The 21,713-nt window shown below is 41.1% G+C and overlaps 2 protein-coding genes across 3 annotated transcripts in view; one reads left to right on the top strand and one right to left on the bottom strand.

Moving 5' to 3' along the window:
* The window catches only part of GLB1 (galactosidase beta 1), a 66,194-nt gene extending 45,645 nt beyond the window's left edge, over nt 1–20,549 (top strand). The window contains exons 16-17 of one of the 2 annotated variants that reach the window (XM_019616613.3): nt 13,161–13,235; nt 20,279–20,549. In XM_019616613.3, the coding sequence (XP_019472158.1) occupies nt 13,161–13,202 (42 nt within the window). In that variant the 3' untranslated portion in view covers nt 13,203–13,235; nt 20,279–20,549. The remainder of the gene's footprint in view (nt 1–13,160; nt 13,236–20,278) is intronic. The other variant, XM_085226534.1, reaches the window with a different exon arrangement.
* CCR4 (C-C motif chemokine receptor 4) lies at nt 12,123–15,824 on the bottom strand. The gene is made up of 2 exons (XM_031553974.2): nt 15,440–15,824; nt 12,123–14,270 (listed from the first exon to the last, which is right to left on the bottom strand). The coding sequence occupies exon 2, from the start codon at nt 14,250–14,252 to the stop codon at nt 13,176–13,178; it is 1,077 nt and encodes a 358-aa protein (XP_031409834.2). The 5' UTR covers nt 14,253–14,270; nt 15,440–15,824; the 3' UTR covers nt 12,123–13,175.
* Nucleotides 20,550–21,713: the final 1,164 nt, after the last annotated feature.

Raw genomic sequence — 21,713 nt, 5'->3', positions numbered from 1 at the left:
GAAGATTGATTTTAAAGTGTTGTGTAAGAAATGAAGTTGTAAAGTCACTGTGAACAATAGGTTCTTGTTCATGTCTGGTTTGTTTCATTATGAAGATTTGTGCGAAGTAAAGCAAATGAAAGTGGTTGTAATGGACTGTGAGGTCTCCCAAGGTGCCACTCTCCTCTGAGACTGTCAGTGCAAAAACATGACTATTTCTTCTCAGCTAATGCAGACTGCTAGCCTTGCCTGAGAAGGGAATGAAAAGGAATGCCACTCCGTTATCGATACCTCTGGTATGTGTTTGATGGGCTGACTGCTGTAGGAGCTTTCAGACCAGTTCATTAGAACCAGAGAACTTTGAGTCTTAAATTCTTACACAAATGCAAGGTTCTATGGCTGTGGGCTTTGTGTGCAGTGCTTAAAACAGTTCATTCTCTGTGCTGACTCCAGAATTTTTTGTTCTTTGCATCATCCATAGCAGACCTCAGAACACGCTCTCCAAGTCATTTATTATGAAGCTAGGCTTTGAAAGTAAGGAATGGAACAGAATTGGTTTCATACCGGTTGTGGGTTTTGTGGTGTGCAGTGTGCAGACTAATGGTACTACTTAGATACAATTCCTACAACAGTTCAGTGCTTTAAAAGGAAGGAGTATTTTCGTTTTTCTGCCGATTAGTGCTGTGAAGAGACCGGAAAAGTTGTTCATCCTGTAGCTCTTGTTATCACTTCATTTTTCCATTGCATTCATGAAAATGTAGTTAGTATAATCCTTCATATTTTTCTTTTTGTCAAAACTCAGTGTAATATTACAAATACTATTTATTTATTTATTTATTTATTTATTTATTTATTTATTTATTTGCATTTAAGATTGCAAGCATTTATCTAGATAAATATAAGACAGTCGAGAACAAAATGATAAACTCAGTATTTTTCAACTAGGTCTGTAGATAGCTTCAATAATGCACCTGCCTGTTAATTGCTTTCTGGGAAGTTATTTGTTGTGTACAGAAAGGAACTGAAAGCTGGGGCTTTGATTCCTGATCCTGCTCTGCCTACAAGAAAAAACAGGTTGCTAAATGTTGTGGCGTCTGTGTGAGAACAAGAAGGGAGATCTCTACGACTAGTGGCATTCAGAGCAAATATCTACCATGTAGAGCCTGCTGCCACTTGCTATTTCTTCATTTATAGCTGTGCCTGTGGATGCTGAGAGTTTGTGTTCTCCTCAAACATCATACAGTGGGTCCCTGTGCCTCCACGTTTACTGCTACTGTGTGGCTGGGGTCTATCCTAGTCTTCCTAGCCTTAGTGTGCAATCTTGAGGTGTCTTCAGAGGAGGGCCACAACAATTATCCAAGGAATGGAATAGCTCCTCTATGAGGACAGGCTGAGAGCTGGAGCTGTTCAGCCTGGAGAAGGTTCTAGGGAAACCTTATAGTGGCCTTTCAGTATCTAAAGAGGGGCTGTAAGAAAGAAGGGGACAGAACCTTTAGCAGGGTTTGCTGTGATAGGACAAGGGGAAATGGTTTCAAATTAAAAGAGGGAAGACGTAGATTGGGTATAACACAGAAGTTTTTTACGGCAAGAGTAGTGTAGCACTGGAACAGGTTGCCCAGAGATGTGGTTCCATCCTTGGAAGCATTCAAGGTCAGGCTGGATGGGGCTATGAGTAACCTGATCGAGCTGTAGATGTCCCTATTCATTGCAGGAGAGTTGAACTAGATGGCGTTTAAAGGTCCCTTCCAACTCAAATGTTTCTGTGATTCCTAGGACTATGTGCAGGAATTCCTATGCTATCAGAAATCTGCCTGCAAAGTTTAGCTGTAAGGACTCAGCACAGGTATTTTGCCAGACGTGGATCGAGATTTCTAGGCTTAAAGTGTAGTGTTGCCTGTGCATGAATGACTGAGCGAGTAAATGTAAACTGGTCAACAGTGTGCACAACATGGTTGTATTCTTTGATAACACATGGACTAGACTACTCTTCCCCTTATGTTGATAACATAGTTATGATCTACATAGAAGTTAACCAGAATTTCACAGTCACAGGGCTGAGTCTTGGCATTGTCCACATCCCTTCAGCCCCTCCATGCCCTTTGTAGTTCTCCTTTGCAGGCAGATCTCCTATTTGTTCTACAGCTTCTCAGCTTCCCTTTGTCGTCTTTGGATGAATTTTGGACAATTTGAATGTTGACTTAAGTAGTAGTCAAGAAAATCTATCCATGGTGTTCAGAAATGGCTATTGCAGAAGAAGAACCCTGTCCTTAACAGTGTGATCTGAACGAGGTAGTGTAGCGTTATCCAGTTTGAGAAGGTGCCCTATAAGCAAAACAGTGACCATTGACATCTAGGGAAAGGAATCTACTCTCTGTGTGAGATTGGTCATTTTTCTGTAAATAGATGACTACAAAGGCAATTACATTGTCTTTGTATTGTAAATTTGGACATATTGAAATAACTGAGAACAACAGCATCTGAATGTCTAAGACTGATATTCTGACACTTTGTGGAAATCCACCCATATCTGTTCAAATATCTTAGAGTGCTGACAAATGCTAACCTAACTTCAGCTTGGTTTGAGGGCTGTTCTGTGCCATCTCTTCTGTGTTGCCATCAGGATGGACTGGATGAACAACAATATAAAGAAGTGCAGAGCAACATAGAGAAGATTGAATAAGAGTGTGAAGAAGCAATAGATTCTTCTCAATGACCTTGTCTGCATGCTCCAGACTCTCTGAAAGAAATGAGAGTTGCAAAAATGTTGCTTTGGAAGCCAAGACTTAAAAAGCGTGGTTGCCCAGCCCAACTCCAAGGTGCTGGCAGAAAGACTGTTTGACTAAAAGAAGGTAGAGAAGATTGGGGTCTGCCCTAAGGGTTCTCTCTCAGTGAGAAGGCAAAACTGGGCAGGAGGAGATGATCCTGGGACTTGATACAAAGGGCTGAACGGATAAGCGTTGGAAACATATCACAAGAATCCTTGTGTTACCTTTGCTGAATGACATGCGTATGTCTAAAAATCCCTTTTCAGAAGGGGTTTTATGTTGCTTATTATGTTATCAAAAATGGGAGTAGTGAACAAGAGTTTCCCAGCTTTGAGGGAAATCTTGAAGGTGTGTGTTACCAACAGAGGCTTCACAGAACCGGTGCTAGTTTCACTTGGTAGTGCAAGCCCCTTTTGGTAGCATATAACATCTGTGTGGCTAAGTAATCGAGGGGATGTATTTTAAAATTCTTGTCTTAAGCCTTAGTACACAGGCTCAACTCCTGAAGTTCAGGCGCATGCAGCACTCAAAAGTCAGGGTCTTGGGTAGGGCTCACTTGCAATGGCGTTGTGTCGGAATGGGAAGCATCGTCTTCGTCTTGCTCATAAAGCTCCTTATCACGCCTTCATATCAAGGCACTTGCAGGGACAGTCTGCTGAGATTACTGTATTGCACCGTGGTAATGTGTTTACAGTCTGCATGTCTGTAACTTACCCTTTTTAAACTTGCGGGGAAGAGGCAAGTTAACTCTGAAGTGGGGTTGTGAATTGAGTTTGAAACTCTCCAACAGAAGGGGTCATTAAATAGAATGGATCTGTTGAATACTGGTGCAGATAATGTAGGAAAAAGCAGTCAGTTTTTGTCATTCAGAATAATTTTTTGTCGGGTTTCCTTAGGTCATTGAATTGTATGCACTATGTATATATTTTTACGTTGTTTAGGGTTAGGTTTCTTTAGAGCTCACGCTTTTACATTACTGTTGGCTGAGTGTTTTCAGTATTGTCTGCGTCTGCGGGCCAGAGTTCAGTTCTGAGCCTCGTGTGGAGAAATGCCTAGTGATTGTGGGTCATCTCTCCAGGGCTTCATAAGAAACGATTGCGGTATGTTTCCTGTTTCATTCTTCCTTGCATCTTACTGCTTCTTCCCTTTGTACTGAGGAAGTCTTTTCTTTAGAGGAACCTCGAGAATTTCCTTCAGTGTGTCATCAGATGTCTGAAGTGTGATCCCCACCACCTATCAATCATTAACTTGCAAGTTAGACAAAGATGCCTTTGCTTCTAGTTTGGTTATGCCTTTTGTCCAAGTACCATTCAGAGGTTCCATTTTCCAAGGTCCACAACCCTTGTTTAGATGCACATGATGAATGCTGTCTGGATCTCTAGTCAAGATTTAGCCAAAAACTGGGAGTTCTGCAATAGCACTCTCCAAAGCACTTTCCCTGGGAGATGGTGAGTGGCTGTGTTGTGTGTGGTGGCTGTAGAGGGATCTACACATCATCCAGCACTGCAGGTCAAGTGTTGGCAGAATCGTTGTGGAGAAGAGGAAAAAGAAACTGATAGTTTCTTCCCTCTTCCCCAGGTTTTCTGGAAGACTTTAGGCTTTGACAGATAGCTCCTTTGCATACTGTATATACCTTTTTTTCAAGCTTTTTTTTTTTTTTTTTCTACTCAGTTTTAGGATGTGGTTTGCATTAATCATGAACAGGTAGATCCGGTACTTTGAAAAACCTGAGAACCTAGCATTGAACTCATACAAGGTTTGCATGATTTCCTGCATAATTTTGTTTAAGCGGTGACTTCAGCCACATTGCATTCCTATGTTGCTTTTTTGTCCTTTGATCCAGAGCAGTATCTACCTCAAAAGCTTAAAGCAATGCGAGTCTTTTGACTATAGCCAAACATAGGTATGTGCCAGCACTATGTTATTTAAAGCACTGAGCCCATTAGCTCATGTGGAAGTAGAAAGGAAGTGCTGTTGGTTGATACCTGCTGCAGAAGTTCTTTCATTTATCCACTTCTAACCTCTCTGATCTGTTTGGCGTGACTCAAAAGTATCAAAGGCATTGAAGAAAGCCTCTGCAGATCCTTATTTCAGCTGACATCAAAAGAAGATGCTTTATTAGCCACATTTTGGACTGCTTTCTTTTATTGAGGGGGTGGGGGGGAAAAAAAAAAAAGAAAAGCAACTAAGGAAAAAAGTAAGCTTGATCATCCGACCTATGAAGTAGAGAAAGTGCTAGTAATTGAAATGCAAATGTATAGAATCTATCTATGCTGAAATCACCCAAAAGGCAGTTCTTCTTAATTCTGAAAAACACATTCTGTGTAAAGATACCAAAATGAGATTATTGTACTAGCATACCTGACTTAACTGCAGTTTGTTTCCAGTTTATACTGTACCTATGCAAGCCGTACTAGAGGAATTGGAGGGGATGTTTAAACACTACAGAGATGCAAGCAAACAAGAATGGTCAGAATTTCAAAACACGGTATGTGTAATAAGCCTGGTGTAGACAGAGGGAAACCATGATAGTGTGTCACGTAGACAGTAGCGGTTTTTACTTTGTTTTGTTTTGTTTTCTCCAAACCCAAGGAGGCTGTGGGGAAAAAAAAAAAAAATTCTTTTCTGATGCCTCCAACCACCACCAAAGGCTATGGCCTTGCATCTTGCTGAGACGGAGAAGGAGAATGATGCTGACCTCTGTAGTTTTCAGATTTTCATAAGCTGCAAGGGAGAAATTTTACATGAGCTGGAGTGAAGACTCAACCCTCCAGGCTTGATGTACAGGATGGGGAAAATAACCAGTTCCTATCAAAAAATTTCTGAAGCATTAAGGTTGTGAACATTCAGTTTGATAGTGCTTACTGCCTGTGCTTACTTCTGTTACTGCTTACTTTCTTACATTTTCCCTAGGAATTCAAGACAAAAAACATGCTTTTTCATGCAATTCTCAATATGTATCACCTATTTTCAGTTATCTCTAAATAATAAGGCTCAATGGTGCCTAGACTGGTTTCACTCCATTTTCTGGTGAGCAATTATTGTCTGCAGAAATACAACCATGTTGTATTTGTCCTGCAAGGTGGATGAAAGAATATTCAGGGGTTCTCACCATTTCTCTTCTCTCTGTGTCATCAGTTTAAGGGCTTGCCCCATTTCAGTGTAGCATATAAGAATGTAAAATGTCTTAGAAGCTGAGGATTTCTGTCATAAATTAAGTGTGCGTTGCTCAGCTCACATCACTTGTCTTTGTTTTCTTTTTCTGATTTAATAGCAGCGTGTTTTTTCATATAGGAATAATGGTACTTAGCCTGACGAATTTCTATCCCTGAACTTTCTTTGAAGATGAGCTTAGCAAGTAATTTCTCTCTAAGCTTATGCACCTGAAACTTTCAGGTGAAGTCTCTTTTTTTTTTTCTTATGAAATCGAGGTGGCATTTGAGTACTTTTATACTCTTTTCAGTGGAGGGGACACAACTTTGACTGCTGATCTAGCTGTTTAGCTCAGTTGCCATGACTCAGTTTGCAAAAAGTCCCCCAAGCCCTAAAGATCACACTGTGCCACATACTGGCACTCAGTAGTTGAGATTATTTAAGAGTATTACCTCTTCTAAGTACTGTAGTCTGTGCTCTGTTGTATATTTTGATTTAGGGCTTGCTCGTTGTCAGCCTGGATGTCTTTTGATGTGAAAATTTAATGCTGCTTTTACATGGAAAGAATGTTCCTATTCTGCTACCTGTTTTAGTGCATTCATGCAAATTGCTGAAACCCCCTTATGATTGCAAATGTCAAAATGTGAAGTGAATTGGGCAAGCAAGTCAAGAAGGGGTAGCATTTTTGTATGCAAACCTCAATGATTCAGGCCAGCAACCACCTATTGACAGAGAACTTTAAGGAAGAAATTGCTCAAAACCAAAGGCTTTTTTTAGCACCATCCCTTGTGCTAAAGTTGTTTTTAGCTTCTGTGGAAGGAGATGAAATTTTTTGTGTTTAGTTCTTCATGTCTTGGTGCAAGGCAAGACAGATAGCAATGAACACACAAATTTTTGTCTCTGCAGTAATAAATAGTTTCACAATAGTATTCATCTACAAAATGCCTTTGCTTTACAAAGAGGGCACAGTCTTTATTTCTGTATAGCAGTCGTAAGATCTAAATTGTCTGAGATCCATGGCAAGCATGAAAACAGAACCTTAAAAGCTCCTTTTTTTTTTTTTTTTTTTTTTTCAGAGAGATGGAAAGGATAAGGGTGCTGTAGTCTGTTTTGGTCATATTGACTCTGACAGGTCGCAACAGACCTGGTTAGGCTACTGATGCCCGGTTTAATTCTGCAGCTCAATACACTAAGGCATTGGAGACAGTGGAAGCTGTCCAGTAAGCAGCAGGTAATAAAAAATGTGTTTTCTCTAAGCAATAAGCATCATCCATGTGAAAATACCTATGACCAATTCTGCCCCACCCACTGCAGCCTGTATTCGTGGGACTCGGCTTGGTGTCACAGCGGAGGACCGCCGAGCCCTCCATCCATCCAGGCAGCACTTCCAGCTACCCTACCAACTGGTGCCTTGGCAGCTGCTCTTTTTGGAGCAAATACATCTAGCTTGTCCTGTGCATCCACTAGGGATGTGACTCCACTCTTTCTGTGAAGGGTCTCTCAGACTGCTTTTTTAAACTGTTTTGTTTGCCCAAGCGGCAATTGTGGGATTGTGCAGCTGCAGGTCTAGAAAACATGACAGATTTTGCTAGGAGGCACCACTAAAATAGACACTGCCACAAGCTACTTATTTATTCCATTATTAGCGGCTATCAACTTTTCTACGGCTAATAATGTACCAATACTTGACATTTCTGGAGCTCTTTTTACCTTTTATTTTTCCCAGGATCTGGGAAGCCAGCATTTTATATTAGCATGACAGTTAAAGAATTGGGCATAGGTAAAGGTATATAGCCTTCAGAAAATCCAGACTACATTTATTCGTATCATATAATATGATTTAATATTATATTGTGAAGATGGCTTCAGTCATACCAAATATGGTATGACTTTTTCTTATTATGAATCACCTTACAGAAAAGTTGTTGATACAATTGATAGTTGTCCTGAATCTGTACAAAACCATTCCTTGTGTCTCAAAAAAGAAAAAAGAAAAAAAAGGAGAAGAAGCCCCCACCCCAAAAATTTTCAGAAGTTTAGGTATCTCGTACTAAGTTTGCTTTCTCAGGTGCTGACACCTTTTTAAATAATTATTAAATAATTATTATTTGACAGTCAACTTTAAAAAAGAAATGTTAACTTGAGGTTTGATCAGTTTAATTTTATTCACACATACCTGTTGTGATAGGGCATACAAAGCTCTGTAGTTTTTTTTATGTGAGTTTCATAAGGAACTTTGAAATTGTTTCCCTCCATCAGAAAATAAGAATTGGGAGCAAATATGTTGAAAAATTAGCTGCACTTCTTCTAAAATAGTTTGATGACGAAACAAAATCAGAACAGCGTAGGAGGATTAAAAAGTGGTGGTCATTCATCAGTGCAGATCCATTTACTGCAGATCCATTCTCCCCAGTGCTCAGATGTTTATGACACTGCCATTTGTATGCAAAACGTACAGGTAGTGCAGTCACAACACACACATCCTGCCTGTGTGAGCGCTGCACAGGGAGAACTTGAGCGTTAGCTGGCGAGGAGGTGAATGGATTTACTCTGACCTCTGTGTGACTGTGGTGAGGAGGGCTGTGGCACATGCATTCATGTGAAAAGCACGAGCGTGAGCAGGTAGGAACCAGCTTCCCCATGGGGGATTTTGGTGGTTCCCTAGTATTTCTGATGCAAAGAGTCAGGTACTGACCTGAATGATGTATGAGTAAGTCAGTGAAGCAGAGCTGAGGAAGAAACATCCAACATCCAAACTTCTTTATTCTTTCCCTTTGTAAGCTCTTCAGCCCCATCTCTGTAGCATGGCAAGTTTGTCTAACACTTTGCGCTGAGTTTCAGATCTTTAGAAGTGCAAACAAGGTTTCTGAAAGCAAAGGTAGACCTGTGCTGTGCAACTTCTCAGCACTGCTTGCCTTCAGGACCTACAGACAGCACAATTGGTCCTTGAAGCCTTGTTTTCTTTCCACTTCACTCCTTCTAAATGTGCGTCTGAACTGAAGTGCATAAGCAGCAAGAAAAGCCATCCTTCTCTCTTTCTTCTCTTCATGTTCTTTGCACCTTCCCCACATACTTTAGGAGCGGAAAAGACAAGTCACTCTGTCTGCGGTCATGGTCTTACTTGTGGTCAAATTTCAGTTTACCAGTTATGAGTAAACACAAAGATCTATTGTGGTCTTTGCTTTGATTAGGATATTTCGTGCTACAGCTAGGTGGTACTACACTTTCTATTTGTGTGTGATGGAAACTAACTGGCTAAAGTGAGAGATGGACCTCCTCCTCCCCTACCTGTCCCAAACCAGGATACTTCTCTGGGGAGCTTTGGGGGAGTGTCCCAGTGCAGAAGAGACAAATATGCTTTTCTCACAGGATTGTGCAGCTACTGTTCCCATCAGCTGTTCCAGGTACAGAAATCTCATCCTGAATTTGGCTGCTCAGAGTTTCTTGTAAAATGCTGATCAAATGCTGCTGACCTCTTTGAGAAAAAGAGTGAATCTGGTAATGTTTTTGTTGTCTTACAGGATGCTAGTAGCATTGAAAGTGTCTTTTATGAGAGTTTCTTATCTGCGGAAACATATCAGATTCTTGATTACTTACTTTCCTTGCAAAAGTAAGGAAAAAGGTTTGTTTTGCAACACTTGAAACTGTGAGAAGCTTGCAGCATACTGTTACTGAGCTCTGTATACTGAATGCATGCTGTTACTCAGAAACAGCCTCAAACCCAGAGAAACTTCAGCCCTTCCACGATGACCTGAAACAAAAACACCAGCAGAAAAACTAAAGCAATATGATACTCTGATCAGTCGTGTACTTGGCTAGTGTTTACATAAAGGATGTGATTTTTTTTTTTTCCCTTTCAAGTCGTTTGCAAACATTAACCCTTGTTCTCACCTATTTTAAGACAGATAACAGCCTCTACATCAGTTAAGAACATAGAATCATTAAGGTTGGAAAAGACCTCTAAAATGATCTAGTCCAACTGCCAATCCATCCTCACCATGCCCATTAACCATGTCCTTCAGTGCTACATCTACATATTTCTTGAACACCTCCAGGGACAGTGACTCCACTGCTTCCCTGGGCAGCCTGTTCCAATACCTCACCACTCTTTTGGAGAAGAAACCCTTCCTAACATCTAACTTGAACTGACCTACGTGTTGTGTGAAAACAAAACTACCAACTTTTTAAACCTTTTCATCATTATTTATAGTTAGTGTCATTATGCTCTTTTTTTTTTTTTTTTTTTTTCCTTTGGTCTGCACTTCTGTGGCAGCTTTGGGTCTTCTCAGTTGCTCTGAATGGCCTTCCAAGGAACCTCGATGTAAAAAATGTGGGTTTAAGAATGAGTCAGCTTTTGCTTCACTCAAATACCTTTTTATTGTTTTTCATAGTTCAATAAGTCTGTCTGTACCTCATTCATCACTTGGAATCTCTTCTTCAGCTAAAATTATACCTTTGATCATCTGACATTTTGAAAATCCCTGCTTTATTTTTGTCTGTGTTAATAGTATTATCTCATACTTTCTCATCAGCAGATTTCAAAGCCCTCTTTCAAAAGAGGAGTGGTGTTATCCACAGCAGCTTGGTGCCTGGGGGAGCAGGGTTTGTTCCAGGTGACAGAGAAGAGGAAACCATCCAGCTTTGGTGAGCTGTGGGTTTCTGAGCCGGCCACTACTAGCGAGCACCTGATTCAGGAAGCCCACTCAGAGCACAGCTTCCATCCTACATACCTTTGAGGTAGCTGTGAGTATTACTGGGATGGTTGGGAGAGGCTCAATGGGAAGAGAGGTCAGTGTTCACTGGGGGGGAGCTTGGCCTGCACCAGGCACTGCCTGAAGCACACACGTGCACAGGATATGCGGCAGAAAGCCTCATAGTGACTAGAAGCACCTCTGAGTTTTGTGAGAAAAAGGCCTCCTTGCCGTCTGCATTTAGAGAGGTGTTGGGCAGCTGCTGGGTGCGGCCTGTAACTCCACACATGAATGGGCTCACGTCCTCCCCCACTGCAGGGTGTGTGCCCAGAGCAAGGCATGTGGGCTGCTGCCATCTTGGTGCTGTTCCTCAGCATCCTCTGAGCTCCAGACCTTTCGTATCTTGCCGTCACCAAGAGTCTCTTACGGGTTGCTTTTTGCTTGCTGACATTCACTTTTTCCAGTCCAGCACAGGGAGCCTTTGCCCTATTCTGGAAAGCAAGATCTCAGGTTTATCTAAAGGGCCTGCTTGATCTTACTGACTAGAAGGGTCACAGAGTGGGACCAAGGAAAACAAACTACTGTGTCGCACTGTATTGCTTCCAAATTAGTGTAGGCGCTTGATTGATGTTTAGCTCAGCAGATCACAGTGTGTATGCCACTAGTGTCACATCTGTGAGGTTGACATGTCATGCCAGTTCGCCAATGATGTCATTATGTTCAGTGGCATCCATAAGACTTTCCTAGACCTGATACTTGCAATTTGTCTTGCTCTTCCTTATAAAAATGGGCAATAGATGGACTAACCAACTACTTGAGGCAGTTTTTCGTATCTGATATATTCAATGACTTATATTGAATAATAAGAATGTGTACACTTCTTGTAGCAAGGAAGATATCTTCTTAGTGCAGTAATGCCTTCCACAGCTATTCTCATTGTCTGCATTATTGCAGTTCCTTGCCTAAAGTTGTCGGCATCAGCAAAGTGCTGATGGCAATGCATTCCCCACAATGAATTATGAAAGATATATGTGTGCTTGAGCATTTAAGAGTGCTGGTTTTTACTTTGTTTGTTGTATCATGAGGGATGTTACGTGGAGGTGAGCTTCCACTTATATTTCTAATTTAAAGTGATCATGACAACAGAGCTACTATATATATACTTTAATACTATATATATATGCTTTAATACTATATATATATATATATATACTTTAATACTACATATATATACTTTAATACTATATATATATACTTTAATACTATATATATACTTTAATACTTCTTCTCACAGTCTGCCCTTTGATATTTTTAAGTTTTGTCTGCTATTTGTAGCCGCATTTGAAAGCTGGGTGGTTGTTTCATTACTGATGGCCTAAGAAAGATGACAGTCTGCTGAATAGTTGTTGTCATTTAGCAAAAAAAGAGCCATCAAGAATATTTTCCATGCAGGTTTTTCAACTCTTACTTTGGCTGCTACTACAGCACTGATTTTTGCCTTAAAAAAAAATTTTTTTTGTGCCAAAATCTAAATGTTGCTTTGAGACTTTCCTTCCCATTTCAGACCCAATTAATAACGTGTAGATCTACAAGCAGCTACTGTGGCATCTTTCTTTGCCTTCTGCTCTGTAATCAAATGCAACTATTCTTTGTGTGGTTTCTAAATTACGGCAGACCTTCCCTATACAATCTGTCTTTGCTTTCTTTTGCCTTGCCAGATGTTTATACCATAAATGAAAATTCAGTCTCACAGTTAGGTATTTTTGGAGCAAAGAACATTCATTCTAAAAGATACTTATAAAAGATGCTTCAAATGTGTTAACGCACACTGGAAAAAAGTTATCTTTTAAAAGATTTATTTAAAAACAACAACAACAAAACAAAAAACCCACCACATTTTCATTGTTAATTAAAAAAAAAAAAAAAGAATTGCCATCCTGAATTATGGTAATTAAGTCATTCAAAAATGCCTATGTATACGTATGCGTAGACAATTTGGATACCTGAAAGAAAACAAAGCTGGATTATAGCACAATGGACTGCACTGGCTTTGCATCTTTGTGCACAGTGTGTGTTCTGTGTCCTTTTTTTCTTAATGGCAGAAGGTGTAGCCTTTCCTGAGATTAAACTCCTAACAGCAGCTGCTGTTGTTAATAGATAGCTACATGTTTGAGCAAACAGAACCTACACAGATCAGCTGAGGAATAAAAAATATTGTAATAACCATCTTCTCCTTGAGTAATTTTTCAAATGCACTTTCAGATAGTAAGTTGTTTCTCCTCTGCCCTCCATTGAGTCCAGTCGTTTCTTGATGCTGGTGAAAAAGAAGCAACAAGCGTAGTACTTGTGAGTTAAGGCTGCACATCTGAGCAGAGATTTCTAACTGCAGCAGATAAAACATACGTGTCCGACTGCCAGATCTCACATCTAGAACAGCTTCTATCATAGTATTCAGAAAATCTAAGAGGCAGAAACCAGAGATGAATTTATTATCAAAAATGAGCTGACTTAAATGCTTGTGCATTTTCTGAGCTTTTTGAAGTTCCTGCTTTTGTCATTTTATTTTTGTCAGTTGGTGTGGAACACGTTACAGAGCTTCTTGGTCCCCAGTTGACTGTGTGTGGAACGATCCTGTAGACTCGGTGTGGTAAGTGATATGAAGTCCACACCACTTACAAATAACTCCAGGTAACTGCCAGTTCTTAAAGAGCATCTTCAGGTACTTCTTAAATTTTTCCCCCATGAAGAAATAGATGACTGGATTGAGGCAACAGTGAAAAAGGCCAAGGGTTTCAGTTATTTGAAATGCATAGTCCAGGTTCTTACTTGTTTGACAGTTTCTAATGACTCCAGTAGCTTCCAGCAGTTGTAGTAAAATTACAATATTGTAAGGGGTCCAGAAGAAGAAAAACACAATCATGACAGCGAAGATCATCCTCACGGCCTTATTCTTTTTCTCATTTCTACAGTGAAGTAAAGTTTTACTAATCATGGAGTAACAAAATGCCATAACTATAAAAGGGAGTAGGAGCCCAAGAATGTTGATTTCCAAAGTGTAAAAGAGTTTCCATGATATATAGTTGCTTGGATATCTCAGCTTGCAAATAGTATAATTTTGTTCAATGAAAGATTCTCTAAATACAAGTTCTGGAGCTGAGGCTAAAAGAGCTACCAGCCATACAATAAGACTGGCAATCAGGCCGTGGAAGGCAGTTCTTGCTTTCAAGGAAAACACTGCACGAACGATTGCCAGGTATCTGTCTATGCTCATAAGCATAATAAAAAATATCCCACTGTAGAACCCAACCAGATAGATCCACGAAATAATTTTACACCAGGGAGTTCCAAAAACCCATTGGTCTATCACAAAATAAGACCAGAACGGCAGGGATAAAACAAAGAGCAAATCTGAGATGGCGAGGTTTAACAGGTACACGTCAGTCATGCTCTTCAGTCTCTTGTATTTAAAGAGGACCACAATGACCAGAGTGTTTCCTATGAGCCCAACCAGGAATACCAGGGTATATAGAACAGGGAGGAAAGAGGCTGCAAACCTCTTGACGGTTTCCTTACTGCAAGGTTGTGGAGCATCGTTATAATTATCATAAAAGTCATAAAAGGTTGAGGTGTCAGCTTCAAGGGACTCCGTACTTGAAGAACTCATGTTTTTTTCCCCCAGTTCCTGAGAATGAAAGAATATAAAAAGGTCAGTCACTCTGTGCATGATGAGCGTGTGGTTACTCAGCAAGCCTGAATCGTGTTGGCAAGTCTGCAACACTCGATGACTAACTTGCAGATTCTCAAACAGTATTTAAATATCATGGGATTCTTATGCAATGCTTGCAAAAGTATTGTCCTTGGCATGCATGTCCTTCCAAAACTGCAATCAGACATGTCAAGAACATTGAATGCCATTGATGCTCCAAAGAAGAAAACAAATAGGAACAAAAGATACAGACCACAGATATCAAATCAGAGAGAGATAAATTCTGTGTGGAGTAAAGTAAAAAAGCGAAGCCACTGTTCATAGAAGTTTGAGATTCTACCCATCTTTCCAATCAAACGAACATTACTGAGGCAGACAGAAATAAAATGCATCTGGCCATCTTAATGAAATGAAGCTCACTGAAAGGCGACATCACTTCTCAGTATGTGCTGTCTGTAGTAGCAAAGTGAATAACAGGAATTTGTCATTTTCATATGTATGTTCTTTTCTAATAGACTGAGAGTTTTAAGTGAAGTTACTTTATGTGATTTAGTCAACTTCAATGGGCACAGTGCAAATATGTTGTCAATGTGAGTTACCACATCGCAGCAAGCTTCATTTCTTAGCCTAACACATCAGAATTTTTGTAAGCTGGGATTACGTCCTTCCCTTTTGTCTTCAATTTATGAATGGGAATTAGAGGAAAAGTGAGTATCATCTCTTTATTTGTCTTCACACTGTATACTGTTGCTGATTAACAGCAAACATTGACTACCTGACCCCTTCCATGTGTAGTCACTGTCGTGACACCTTTGCAGGCTACAGCTCCGTTCTGTTGTACCCAATTATAATCTGAACTACAAATCGTGGCTACAAAACTGTTTGGCACCAATGGCCTAAAGATGCAACAACAGCAGCTCAACGTACCTGACTCTAATATACCTTCAGAATGGCTACTCAAGTATTTTAAACTGAGAACATATGCTCGCATAATGCACATACACATAATTCTGATTGTGCAGGATTTCGGAAAATTGCTTTTAAAATTCCTAAGCATCAACGAAAGGTAGAAGTATTACAGTCATATACATTATAAGCAGGTATGACAGACAACTGCTTCTGCCACAACATTTTGTAAATATTACCTTTTCTCCTCTCTTTCTTTTCAAATGATGCAAAGAAGCTCCTCAGTTCTGGTGGAGCAGAATTGCTTGCTTCTGGCCAGGTATCTCTGCCAGCGAAGTGCTGCCTACGCTGTGATACCCAGCAGCTGCAAAAAGCAGATGTCAATAGGTAGCTGCGTCTGACGGCGGAAACTCTGTATTTCCTTGCAGATCATATCACAAGTGCTTCTCTCCTCGATGCTCACGAGAGATAGCCCTCTAAATGCAGAACAGAAATAAAATGCATTTTACAGTGTGTAAGGCAATACAAAGTTTCCAGTGAGAGCCTAATTACTGAGTTGAAGCCACGTCATCTTACTCAATAATTATTAAAAGCAGGTGCCACTGAGGAGCTCTTGTTCAGCAGAACTTTCGTTCTTTCTTACAGCTTGTAAAATGTACCTCGAACTCAGAAAATGTAATGAGAGGATCATCTGTAGTGAGCAGTGAGGAGGCAGGCACTCAGTGGTTGTGTGGGAGGTGTTTCTAGCAGGATAACCAGTTTTCAAAGTTATACCATGTAGCTGTAGAAGAAAAGAGCTCTCTGGACTTAGTGTAGGGGAGTCTCTTTTTATTCATTGTCCTCTGGTCTTCCTAACGTCTGCTTTCTTTCCACTGGGGAAAGAAACGAAGGCATGCCAGCTCATGCCTTTTTGCTTGATGTCTCCCACAGCGGGTTTTACATACAGCAAAGGCTACTGCTGATCTTACACAAATGCTGATAATGGTCAAAATATCAAATGAGAAGTAGGGTGTGTGTGCGGTGTAAGGGCAGGGGGAGCTGAGGTTTCCTATGGTTCTTATCGTGCCAGGAAGCCCAGCTATTGCAATTAATTTCTCTATAAATCCCCCAGCTCTATTTTGGGGAATCCTGGGAAGGAGAAGAATGCACAGGACACGTGCTGCTCAATAGGATGGTTCTGAGTCCCTCTGGCAGAGCAGCTGTGCTTGCAGCCTGCAAATGCTGCTCGCCTCCATGTCCCACAAAAGGCCAGCTGAGCCAGCTGAGTGGCACCTGCTTTTAATAATTATTGAGTAAGCAATAATTGTTGAGAAAGCAATTTCTCAACAGGGAAGGCTGCTTGCTTGATAACAAGAGAAACTGGAGAGTCGCAGTTAGAAGCAGAAAAGAGAAAGCTGCAGAAGTTGTCTGGGAAGGGAGAAAGACTCATAGATCCCAGCAGAGTTGACGTCTTCTATGCCAAACTGTTTTATTCTGGACATAGCTTTACATTCAATTATTCTATTTGCTGCCATCCTATCTGCTTATGACATTGTTACTCTGCCCAATAACTTATACTTGGGTGAAGTGTTTCTTCCATACAAGCTTTACTGCTTTACTGTTCTCCAGAATAAAACACTCATACAGAAAGTAGCTGCTCAGTCATCTTTCATCAACTGCATCTGTGGAGTTTTAAATTTATCACTGGGAGATCACTGGTGCAGGTTATTGCTCTGCAGATCATGTATGTCTTTTCTTCAGTGTGCTAACAGTCCTTTAAAGATGTAGCTATCAGATGAGCAGACAACACTGTGGTACCAGTTTCATCAGCCCCATTCTCAGAAAGTAGAGGCTGTTCCTCTTGCTCCCTGAAAGGGCCTCTTCTTTCATGTGTTGTTTCCCGTGGTAACAGTGACATAAAGCCTCAGTTTTTCAGTGATATAAGCATCTGTTTTTAAGGAAAACAAAAAAAGAAAGAAAAGCACATCTCCCTACTCTGTAGGTATTTCCCTTCATTAGTTTTGGCTGCAGTGCTTTAACCTCAATAAACCACCGAGCACCTGCGTATCTACCTTGCCCTGTGATTATTTTCCATTCCAACAAACTGGTTGCTGACTTTGAATTTCTTCAGTAGTGACTTTTCTGGATTTCCGGATGAAGCAGTGAACGGAAATGAATTTAATCTCCTTTCTACCCTCCTAGAGCCCACCTTGGCTAAGGGTTGATTTCCCATCACCAGTAACCTTCTGAGGACTATCCAACTCTCATTAGTACTCGCTTCACACTTCAGATACGCTTTTGATCTTTCGATCACATCAGCAGGGATTGAGTCTGCAACCTTAAGATTGCAAGTTTAGCATGGCACTGGCTTGAAGAAAGAGCCTGTTGGGCAAATTATCTTTTGCCCAGTCCTCCCTTAGGAAAAAAAACTTTAAAGTAGTGAATGCTTCCTAGCTGTCTGAATTTTTCCTATCTCTGCTCACTCTCTCAGGTAAAGGCAGGAGAGAAGGAGGAATTGTCTGTCAATTCAGGAGGAGGGCAGCACAGGCTCCTTGTCAGAGTGTGTTACTGTGGCTGTGGGGAGGGCTGGTTGTACTACAGCATCTTGTAAAGCAGCAGCTGCACTGCAGGAGCCTACGATATCAGTACTTTTCATGTTATAATAGCAGATGGCAAGGGCTGTTGGCGAGGAGACTTTGAGAAAGAGTGTCTCCAGGAAAAGGAACGTGTAGCTACAAAAAGAGCAGAGAAATCGTGGCTGCTTAGGTTGTATGAACTCAGAAAAAGAAGCTAAACAAATAGCTGCCAGTTCATGATAATCGAAAGGATAAAAATGAACTCTGAGACACCTGTTAGTCTATTGATGAAAAGAATCCCTATGGAAACCTGAAAGGAAAACTGCAGAAAAGGTAGAGAAATGCATGAAATCTCTGATCAAGTGTGATGATGCAGAAAATGAATGAAAGTTATTGCCATTGAAGGGTCTGCCATGACTTGGAGAGCAAGAGATAGTGATAGCAAGGGAACTCTGAGGTCCTGGCTAATCTGTCAGGGTGTCTTTTTTCTGCTCCTCCCCAGAGAACCTGGCAGGGAGTGTCAGGAGACCACGAGGTTAGGAGGAAAGGGAGAAGGGATCTCCGTGAGGATGCTGCTTTAAAACTAACAGGTTGGTAAGGACAGGAGGAAAGAAAGAAGAGGTCTTACCTCTTTGCTAGATGGTATGAGGTCTGTGGTGCCAGCCAAATGAATCATAGCAGCACAGAGAAGGGGTCCAAACCTGATCAGTCTGACTGGGAGGAACCAACCCTTTATATGAGCATGCATTAAAGCCAACAGAACGGAACTTATTAAAAACTAAAAGCAGAACAACACGAGCCAAGAAGACCTTGCTTCTTGCCAAGAGATTTCAGCTCCACCCCCCGTTTTATGGAAAGCCTCATCTTTAACATGCTGCCTTGCAGTCTGCATGTAGATCTTGCCAGAGGAAGGACTGGAGATAGATGTTTGTCTGATCCAAGAGCTAGATGCTGTCACTGAGAGATGCTTATCTACACCAGCGATTCAGCATTAGACACAGGCAATTCAGAAGCCTGCACTAGAGAAGTCCTTGTACAGAAGGGCCTTAGGAGAGAGGCAAGTGACAGTGACTAAAGATAAACTGAAGTTAAACCACTCTTTTGATCCAAACTACCAGAGCAACAGCCACGCAGGCAGCGAGAGGCCTTTTTTGGCAGCCAAATATCCCCCTCACAAAGCCTATTCTCCCAATCAGGTCTTGGGTCGCTCTCTTGCAATTCACAGAATCACAGAATTGTAGGGGTTGGAAGGGACCTCTAGAGATCATCGAGACCAACCCCCCTGCCAAAGCAGGTTCCCTACACCAGGTCGCACAGGTAGGCGTCCAGGCGAGACTTGAATATCTCCAGAGAAGGAGACTCCACAACCTCCCTGGGCAGCCTGTTCCAGTGCTCCGTCACCCTCACCGTGAAGAAGTTCTTACGCACATTCGTGCGAAACTTCCTATGCTGCAGCTTATGTCCGTTTCCCCTCGTCCTGTCTCCACGTACCACTGAAAAGAGCCTGGCCTCACCACTATGGCCGCCACACCTCAGATATTTATAAACCTGGATCAGGTCCCCTCTCAGTCGTCTTTTCTCAAGGCTGAACAGACCCAGTTCACTTAGCCTTTCTTCATAGGGGAGATGCTCCAGGCCCTTCACCATCTTTGTGGCCCTCCGCTGGACTCTTTCCAAGAGATCCCTGTCTTTTTTGTACTGGGGAGCCCAGAACTGGACACAGTAAAAATTCAAGTGAATTTTAGTCACAGTTTGCTTATCTGTGGTGCCAAGCCTTTCTTGTTAGCAGAGTGCCTGTGTCACCTGTTTGCTGTGCAGGAATCTGCCTGCTAATTTTCAGTATAGTCCAACCTCAATGCACCTGATTAAAGCTGAAGCAATCTGATAAGTAAACGAGAAGTGGAAAGTGAATTCTTTTCATAGTTTTAGAAATAGCCACCATCTACACTGTTTTCCCAGGTAGTTCATTCATAATTTACCTTGAACGCTTTGAATGCAAGAATTCCTTTTAGCTAAGACAGCTGCTTGTGCTGGCATGCAAAAGATTTAAGTCTTAAAGAGTCATGACTGTTTTCTGTGCTTACCAATCATAGAATCATAAAACGGTTTGTGTTGGAAGGGACCTTCAAGATCATCTAGTTCCAACCCCTCTGCTATAGGCAGGGACACCTCCTGCTAGACCAGGCTGCTCAACAAGGTTAAGTTCCAATTCCCTACATCTTTTCTTTCCTTTCACTGGTCTGGTCCTTTGCATTCTGCTGTTTGTATCCACTCTTTTTCTTGGACAAATTTGTTCTCTTTTCCTGTCCTGTGCTAGCATAGCTGCTATATTCAGAACTCCTCATTAAAAAAAAAAAAAAAAAAGAAAGAAAGAACTGAAACTTTAAACCTTAAGCATGACAAAACAGTCATTGTGTATACTGAATTTTTCTTAAAATAAAAATCACTGATGCAAAAAAACATGAGTTGTTTTCTTGTTAAAAGTGAAATGACACTACAAGGAGCTTTCTTTGTCTTGTTTAGTGATCTAGCAAATGTTCCCAAGCTCTTCCTACAGGAAGATGACAAATTTATGCTGTTTCCAAGTCTGAAGAGCAGTTGATACCTGAGATAATTTTTTCAGCCGTCACCCAACCGTCACCATGATGTCCTGGCTAAAAGGTGGTCTTTCCAAGGGAAAAAAGGCCATGCAGCAGGGAACAGCAGAGGTCTCCTCAGGCCCGTGTGTCTAGTGTTAATTGTAATGAGTTTATATAAAACAAATAAATAAATAAATATGATGTTCTGGAATAAATGCTGTGTTTTCTGTTTGCTTCCAAGTCTCAAATACTGTAGTTCGTGGTAGTCTTCAAAAGCTTGCCAAAAGGCTACCCTAAAGATTTACACAACTGATCGCTTGACACAGAATGGCGGTTGTAACATTAATTTAGTTAGAAAAGAAAGCATTTACAGAAGATCAAGACTAAGAACCAAAACTCAGTTACTACAATAGTCACCTTTCTATGTTTGTAAGATCCAGGCATTCTGACATCACAAGAGGAAAGCTGCTTCACTGGCGAGCTGTATCAACAGATTATGCAATACTCATTTCACTTTTCATTGAAGTGGAAACCACTCAGGCTGCAGAAATAAAACTGATGGGAGCAAAAAAAGTGGTCTGGATGGCTGTTATCAGTTTTCACTTGAGTTTATCTTAAGTCTTCGTGATTTAGAAGATATTCTGGTGTGCTTTGTGGTTAATTTAACATCCACAAGCTCTCATTCGCTTGGTAACAACTGCACATTAGAGAACTGGGAGAAATTGATGTTTCTTCCTGCAGCAAGGTTTCATAACTATTTTTGTTCTTACTTCTCTCAAATATATTTTTCCTGCTTGTACTTGTTCATCAGTGACTCTAGTTGCTAGACTGTGGTGTCCTGCTAGATGATGAATGATTTTGAAGTACATGGAGTGCCATCTTGAGGTGGATATGAAAAGACTGCATTGCCACTTGAGATGAGCAGAAGAAATGATGTGGCAAGCTCAGGGCAGAGTCCTACAAGGCAAGCAAGAGTGATCACAAGGATAACAAGAGACTATGGTGACCGTGGAGAAGGCCTTTAGTCTTGTGTAAAAAAGATGCATGCACTGCTTCCAGTTGCCTTGTTTGAATCTGTCTTGATCTGTGAACTCTGACTTGTGTGTTGAGTGTTGTCTTTGTTGCATCTTGTATTTTGTCCTTCCCTTGCATTATGACATCCTGAAACCCAAGCTTCCAGGAGGTTCTGGGGAGCAGGGGTCATCAATAAGACCAAGAAGGAACCGAAAAAGAGACCAAGAGGTAGTGATCTTTAATGATTCAAATGAGGTCTCCCTTTGAAAAATGATCTGACTGCAATCTGAAGAAACCTGTTCCCTAACAAAGGACCCGCGGAGAAGAGGGGCTGGAATAATGCAGAGACTCACTGGAGAGGAGCT

This window comes from Meleagris gallopavo, chromosome 6 (assembly GCF_905368555.1).
Source record: "Meleagris gallopavo chromosome 6, MGAL_WU_HG_1.1, whole genome shotgun sequence".
Lineage (NCBI taxonomy): Eukaryota > Metazoa > Chordata > Aves > Galliformes > Phasianidae > Meleagris > Meleagris gallopavo.
Note: the sequence above shows the minus strand (reverse complement) of the source record. Positions and strands in the feature narration are given on the sequence as shown.